Source organism: Borostomias antarcticus, assembly GCF_949987555.1.
Source record: "Borostomias antarcticus genome assembly, chromosome: 10".
NCBI lineage: Eukaryota > Metazoa > Chordata > Actinopteri > Stomiiformes > Stomiidae > Borostomias > Borostomias antarcticus.
This window is the reverse complement of record NC_140243.1, coordinates 9,793,488-9,801,347: the sequence shown is the minus strand read 5'-3', so window position 1 is coordinate 9,801,347 and position 7,860 is coordinate 9,793,488. Positions and strand designations below refer to the sequence as shown.

The 7,860-nt window shown below is 54.7% G+C and overlaps 1 protein-coding gene across 9 annotated transcripts in view; it reads left to right on the top strand.

Annotated features, from left to right (window-relative positions):
• fryl (furry homolog, like) overlaps positions 1 to 7,860 on the top strand; it is a 96,249-nt gene that overhangs the window by 70,055 nt on the left and 18,334 nt on the right. For all 9 annotated transcript variants that reach the window (XM_084444407.1, XM_084444408.1, XM_084444410.1 and 6 more), the window contains 13 exons: positions 45 to 148; positions 370 to 552; positions 770 to 971; positions 1,379 to 1,500; positions 1,661 to 1,848; positions 2,235 to 2,329; positions 2,776 to 3,479; positions 4,027 to 4,295; positions 4,513 to 4,653; positions 5,459 to 5,659; positions 6,554 to 6,715; positions 7,146 to 7,220; positions 7,422 to 7,598. In XM_084444407.1, coding sequence (XP_084300533.1) covers positions 45 to 148; positions 370 to 552; positions 770 to 971; positions 1,379 to 1,500; positions 1,661 to 1,848; positions 2,235 to 2,329; positions 2,776 to 3,479; positions 4,027 to 4,295; positions 4,513 to 4,653; positions 5,459 to 5,659; positions 6,554 to 6,715; positions 7,146 to 7,220; positions 7,422 to 7,598 — 2,623 coding nt within the window. The remainder of the gene's footprint in view (positions 1 to 44; positions 149 to 369; positions 553 to 769; positions 972 to 1,378; positions 1,501 to 1,660; positions 1,849 to 2,234; positions 2,330 to 2,775; positions 3,480 to 4,026; positions 4,296 to 4,512; positions 4,654 to 5,458; positions 5,660 to 6,553; positions 6,716 to 7,145; positions 7,221 to 7,421; positions 7,599 to 7,860) is intronic.

The following is a 7,860-nucleotide window of genomic DNA, read 5'->3' as shown; positions in this document are numbered from 1 at the left end:
TCCTCTCCTCCTCTCCTCTCCTCCTCCTGCTCCCTCCTCCCCAGGTGTAACATAGCTGTGATCCTTCTGACGGACCTCATAGTGGACCACGGCGTGAAGGTGGAGTGGAACGCCTACCTTCACCTGCTGCTACACACCATCTTCATAGGTAACACACCTCTCCTCTCACCCACCCCCCCAGCTGGGAGAGCGCTGTCCCGGTATCACACGGTCCGCACAGGAAACAGCCAGGCCAGAGCAGCCAAATCTAAACATCAGTCTAATCTAGGCTATAAAGAGGAACACACACACACCTCGGTCTCTGTCTCAGTGCGATCAGGCCTGTACCAGCGGTAGTCTGTGTAACCCCCCCGTCCCCTGCGCCCCCAGGGTTTGACCACCAGCATCCAGAGGTCTACGAGCACTGCAAGCGCCTGCTCCTCCACCTGCTGGTCGTCCAGGGCACCAACAGCAGCGTCCAGTCCCTAGCCTCGGTGCTGCTTCGGAACAGGGAGTACAACGACCCCAAGGTGCTTACGGTGAAGCCGGCGCCGCAGGAGTTCAACCTCACAGGTCAGTAAACTGCTCAGCCGAAAGCCTCCGTGTTTCCAAAGAAGATCACCAGGGGGCAGCAGAGATCCAGACTGGCGCAGACCGGCCTATCTTAGCACAATGCTTTGCCATGCATTCCAGTAGATATAGAGTTTATCTGAAGTATATTGGGTTTGATCAACTTTCTGTGTGTGTGTGTGCGTGTGCGTGCGCACGTGCGTGTGTGCGCGTGTTTCAGGAGTCAACGACTTTGCGTCGGACTACCAGCCGTCCCCCATGACAGACTCGGGTCTGAGCTCCAGCTCCACCTCCTCCAGCATCAGCCTGGGCACCGGCGGCTCCGCCCTGCCCCTCCTCACACCCACCCTGCTCAACGAGGTGGACCTCAGTGCAGAGCAGGACCACAAGGTCAAGGCGCTCATCGAGTTCGTCACCTCCAGGTGAGCTGCCTCCCCCCCCCCCCCCCCCCCCCCAGAATCGCCCCAGACCTCCGGAGTTGACGAGTAAAAACTTGTGTGTGTCTAAACTGAACATGTACAGTGCCTGTACTGTAACTAATCTGGTTCATGTCATTTATGCGACAAACATGGTGCCATCACAACTAACCTCCTCCTCCAATCCATGTCTTTGATGTCATGCTTACAGCGAAGTCTGAAAGGATTGGGTATTGTCTAATTGCATGTGTTTGTGGGTGTGTGTGCGCGCATGCTCATACACAATAGCTTTTGCCATTCGGTTGAGAAAACAAAATCTTTTGAGGTGTTGCTGTGTGTTACGACTGTAGTTCTGTCTCCCGATTCCTTGTCCTCTGTGTCTAAACTCTGTGTTCGTCCTGGTTGGCCCTCAGGAAGCGCGGCCCACTGTGGAACCACGAGGACGTGTCCCCTAAGAACCCCAGCATCAAGAGCGCGGACCAGCTGAGCGTGTTCCTGAGGCACGTGGTGACCGTCTTCAAACAGTCCCCTGCAGGTCAGTAGGGCCCCGTGGCGCCCATCTGTCTGTATGTGTGCATATGAATAGAATGCAATATCTCTGGATCTGGGCATTCAACCGTGCTTGTGTGTGCGTGTGCGTGTGTGTGTGTGTGTGTGTGTGTGTGCATTTGTGCGTGCGTGTGTGTGATCTCCAGGGTTCCAGCTGGAGTCGTTGCTGAGCGAGGTGGCCCTGCAGACGGCCCTGTCCTGCTCGTCCCGCCACTACGCCGGACGCTCCTTCCAGATCTTCAGGGCCCTCAAGCAGCCGCTCACCCCCGCCACGCTGTCAGACGTGCTCTCGCGCCTCGTGGAAACCGTGGGCGACCCCGGGGAGGAGGCCCAGGTGACCACACACACACACACGCCGTGGGTCTATCTGCTCTGTTTAGTGTTGCAAATATTCACTAACTTGGGAATTAATGGGAATTCACAGGAGTAAACTGGAATGCATTGTTTTCCAGTTTATTCCTGTTTATTCCCATAAATTCCCGGCAATTCCCATGGGAAGTTAATGAATATTCTTGGAATTTTGCAACCCCAGCTAGTCATGATATTGTATTAATCGTGGGTTTCAGAACAGACAGAGAGGTGTCTGGGACTTTGGGTCATTGCGGGTCAGAAGCTCTGAGTAGACGTCACCGGTCTGAACACTGCGGCCTCAGAGTCCCTGCTCCAGCTCTGGCTCTGTGTGGGCAGCTGACCTCTGCCTCCCTCCCTCTGCCTCCTCAGGGCTTTGTCATTGAGCTGCTGCTGACTCTAGAGTCAGGCATCGAAACGCTGGCAGACACCGTCAAGAACTACGACCTCCTCACCGCCCTGGCACAGTAAGAACACAGCTGTTTCTCCTGTTAATTTCTCTCACGCGCGCACACACACACTGAGAAACACACACACACAATTGTGCATTTATATCCTTGTGGGGTCCCTAAACCTAATTGTAGCCATAAAATGTAAACCTAACCCTAAACATAGCCTTTGACCCTTAACCCTAACCGTATAACCCCAAAACCTAAATCTAACCCTAAACTCTAAACCTAACCCTAAACATAACCTTTGGCGCCATACCATAACCATAACTATAACCCAAGCCCTAAACACTAACTTTTGACCCTAAAATGAACCCTAACCTTATGGGCCCATCAACATTTCACTATCATTGTGGGGACATCTGGGCCCCACAAGGGTAGTTTTATAAGCACACACACACTGAGAAACACACACACACACACTGAGAGACGCACTTTTCTGACTGGTTGCCGTCACCTTGCAGAGCGTCTGCCCACGAACACCTGCTGGGGGCGAAGTTTGCCGCCAACAGGAAGAGTACCGGCCAGCTGAACCTGAGCAGCGGGGGGGCGTTCCACCACGCCCACCACTACGGCCCCGCCCACCACTACGGCCCCGCCCACCACTACGGCCCCGGCCACGCCCGCAGCAACTCCCTCCGCGCCAGCCTCATGGGCGAGCGCAAGGCCGACCGCCGCCGGAGCAACACCCTGGACATCGCTGACCGCCTCTGCGGCAGCCACGGCAACCTAGCCCGCACGCGGAGCTTGTCGTCGCTGCGGGAGGGCGGCGGCGGCGGGGGGGGTCCGGGCGGCGGAGGGGGTCCGGGCAGCGGAGGGGGTCCGGGCGGCGGGGGGGAGGCAGCCCCGCCCGTGGACCCCTCCAACCTGATGGCCACGGTGTTCTGGATCGCCGCCTCCCTGCTGGAGTCGGACTACGAGTTTGAGTACCTGCTGGCGCTGCGGCTGCTCAACAAGCTGCTGGGCCAGCTGCCGCTGGATCGGCCAGACAGCCGCGAGCGCCTGGAGAGGGTGCAGGCCAAGCTGAAGTGGTACAGCTTCCCCGGGCTGCTGCAGCTCTTCCTCAAGGGCTTCACCTCCACCTCCACACAGGAGCTCACCATCCAGCTGCTCAGCAAGCTCATCAGCGTCTCCCGGCACACGCTGGTGGACCCCTCGCAGGTGGCAGGTACGGACCGGTGACACGCTGGGCTCACGCTACAGGATATTTCAAATCCTAACTGGTTTGGAAATCGGGTTGCATCACGCAACCCGTGATGCAACCCAATAAGAATCTTAACTTAATCTTTACGACATAACATATTTGATATTATCGGGGCCACCCCGATGGGTCTGCGAGACAATCGGGAAGTTTAAGATTGGATCTGTAAACCCCTCACATTACAAGATAACCGACCAACGTTCCAGACCAGATTTCTCCTCCGATTATTGGGAGGGGTGAATCGGGGATGAATCGGCCCAAAAAGTGTAGTGTGAGCCCGGATGAGCCGGACGCTCGCAAGAGATGACGGGGAGTAGGATTGGCCGGTCTCGGAGTAGCGATAACAGCTCTTGGACGACAAGAGATTTCGTAGTGACGGTTAAAACTTTAGATTCGAGAGCCTTCGGGCTTTGTCTTCAGATAGAGGACTCGTCATCGCCCGTCTTGTCTGTGAGACTCCCGTTTCAATCGATTCCGGACGATTCTAACGTCGCCTCCCGTTTCCTGTTTGCAGGTTTCCCCCTGAACATCCTGTGCCTCCTGCCCCACCTCGTCCAGCACTTCGACAGCCCCACCCCCTTCTGCAAGGAGACGGCGGACAAGATCGCCAAGGTGTGCACCGAGGAGAAGTCGGCCACGCTGTCCAACCTGGCACACATGATGAGCCTGTACAGTACACACAGCTACTCCCGGGACTCCACCAACTGGATCAACGTGGTCTGCAGATACCTCCACGACGCCTTCGCAGAGATCACCTTCAACCTGGTCACTTATCTGGCCGAGGTGAGAGTTCAGACAAGGTCTCCTTCAACACCTAGTCTAGGGCTGGACAGCCTTGGCTGAGACGGTCGATAGACATTTATATCCTAAGGGGATAGGCATGAATCGGAGGCTCTTGTGAGAGTTGAGTTGAATGTTATTGATCGGCTGAGTTGGTGTTGTGCGATTGATGATGAGTGTGTGAGCCCTGTCTCTGATTCCGCCCACTCCTTACCCTCAGCTGCTGGAGAAGGGCCTTCCCAGCATGCAGCAGTCCCTGCTGCAGATCATCTACAGCCTGCTGAGTCACATTGACTTGTCGGCCGCGCCAGTCAAACAGTTCAACCTGGAGATCATGAAGATCATTGGCAAATACGTGCAGGTAAGACTTTCCTGTAACACTAGAGAAAGCAGGCTAACACTAGAGAAACCAGGCTAACACTAGAGCATCCAGACCAACAGTGGGTGAAGCGAAGTAGACAGACACAGAATCAGAGCTGTCTAAAAGGACATGTATGTACTGTACTCTTCTGCATGTGTGTCACATGGCTCTTATCAGCAGATGTAGCCTGCAGCCCAAGTGCCTGCGTGTGTGTGCCTGCGTGTGTGTGCCTGCATGTCTTCGTATGTGTGCAGGACGTGCACATGGGAGACTGCCAGAGTCCCCCCCCCCCCCCGCCCCAAGAATGACGCAGACGCACTTGAAGAATCACATACTGTATTAAGCAGGGTCATAGCTGTAATCTCTTTATAGAAGCCTTTTACCAGCCTGACCCAGAGCACTGCATGGCTGCACGCTTCACCAGCCAGCCCCAAGCTCTTTCTCCACTCAGATTGGCTTACACCAATGTTGCCTTTTGTGTGTGCGCGTGTGCGTGTTTGCATGTGTGTGCTTTTGCGCGCGTGTGTGTGTGAATAGCCTTTGTCCAGAGCTCCTCTTAAGGTAGCTTGTCAAATGATGTTGGCCTGGACAGGACAAGACGTGAAACAGAATGCCACTGACTCTCAGTAGTTGCTCCACGCTGCTTTTGTTGCTTTGGGAAAAACGGGTTGAAGCTTACAAACGACAACCGCGTTATCCCTCCAATCGTGTCTCCACTCGTATGAGCAGTTCAACATGGGAAGTGTGTGTTGTCATACGTCCGGTCACGGCAGCTGTGTGTGTGTGTGTGTGTGTGTGTCTGCAGAGCCCGTACTGGAAAGAGGCCCAGAACATTCTGAAGCTGGTGGTGTCGCGCTCGGCCAGCCTGGTGGTGCCGGACGAGATGCAGCGTTCCTACAGCGCCGAGTCGTCCGGCTCGCCGGAGATAGCCTTCACGCGCATCTTCAACAACTCCTCCAAGGAGCTGCCCGGCAAGACGCTGGACTTCCACTTCGACATCTCAGAGGTGACGGCCATCAGTCAATCTCTCCGTCTCTGTCCCTGTTTCTCTCATCTGCCATTCTAACTATAACCAACACACACACACACACTCTCTCTCCCACTCAGAGAGACACACTCACATGGAGACACACTCTCTCTCACACACACACACACACACTCTCTCTCTCCCACTCAGAGAGACACACTCACATGGAGACACTCGCGCACACACACACACACACACACACACTCTCTCTCCCACTCAGAGAGACACACTTGCTCACACACACACACACACACACTCTCTCTCCCACTCAGAGAGACACACTCACATGGAGACACACTCTCTCACTCACACACACACACACACACACTCTCTCTCCCACTCAGAGAGACACACTCGCTCACACACACACACACACACACACACACACACACACACACACACACACTCTCTCTCCCACTCAGAGAGACACACTCACATGGAGGCATACTCTCTCACACACACACACACTCACTCTCTCTCCCACTCAGAGAGACACACTCACATGGAGACACACTCTCACACACACACACACACACACACACACACACACACACACACTCTCTCTCCCACTCAGAGAGACACACTCACATGGAGACACACTCTCTCACACACACACACAGACACACTCAAACAGGGTCGCACTAATGTTGCACCGTCATCTCAAATTATTTCTGTGTTATCAGGTTGTTTCCCATTTCACAGCGCATGCTTGATGCCTGAAGGTGTGAGTCTGAGTGTGTGTGTGTGTTTATGCGCGTGCGCACGTGTCCTAACATCTGCGAGAGCGTGTCCTATGTCCCTCTGCTGAAGCCCAAACCGAACACGCAGCATCGAACTAAACTGTGGTCCGCCCTCACCGCCTTGCCCCCCTAGACGCCCATCATAGGGCACAAGTACGGCGACCAGCGCAGCGCGGCCGGGCGGAACGGGAAGCCGCAGGTGATCGCCGTGACCAGGAGCACCTCCTCCACCTCCTCGGGCTCCAACTCCAACGGCCTAGTGCCCGTCAGCTGGAAGAGACCCCAGCTCTCCCAGGTGCCCCAGACCGCCACCGCCCCCCCCTGGGCTGAGGGGGCTCATACTGTCTACTGTTGAAATGTTTCATATGATGTCTGATGCTATTATTGTCTGTTGGTAGTAGTAGTACACTAGTTGTAGTCGTCCACTAGTAGTAGTAGGACACTAGTAGTAGTCGTCCACTAGTAGTAGTCGTCCACTAGTAGTAGTCGTGCACTAGTAGTAGTCGTAGTAATTTGTTGTTCCCAAGCAAGGAAATTGCACTGTTACAGCATCAAAAGACAACCAAGTAACACAGACTAGAATGCAAATTGACAATAGATATATACACAATAAACAGAAACCCAAATGTAGAGTGCACTGTATGCCAAGGGCCTACGGTACTACAGTTGTCTGTGCGTCGGACTCCTGTCGTGACGGTACATTGTTGTGCTTGGTCTCGTTTCAGAGGAGAACCAGGGAGAAGCTGATGAACGTGCTGTCTCTGTGTGGGCCAGAGTCCGGCATTCCCAAGAACCCCTCTGTAAGACTCTCTTCCCTCTCTGGGAACCTCCCACTCCGGTCCTCTCCGTAGGGAGACCGTGGGATGGTCTGGGAGACCATCTTTGCGGTTTGACTTTTGATGAATGTGTTTCCAACTGTGTACCTCTCTGCCTGTGTATGTGTGTGTGTGTGTGTGTGTGTGTGTGTGTGTGTGTGTGTGTGTGTGTGTGTGTGTGTCCAGGTGGTGTTCTCGTCCAACGAGGACCTGGACTCCGGGGACCAGCAGACCAGCCTGATCCCCACGGTGGAGGAGGCGGTGCGCGAAGAGGAGTCCCAGGCGGAGGACGCCGGCAGCGAGCAGCAGTTCGGCGTCTTCAAGGACTTCGACTTCCTGGACATTGAGCTGGAGGATGCCGAGGTGAGGGCTGGGACACGCGCGCGCACACACATATACACACACACACACTCACACACACTCACACACTCACACACACACATGTACACACACACACACTCACACACACACACACATGTACACACACACACATATACACGCACGCACTCACACACACACACATGTACACGCACATACAGTATACACGCACCCACACACGCACTCACACACACACATACACATACTGTATACACATGCACACACACACACATATAGACACACATAC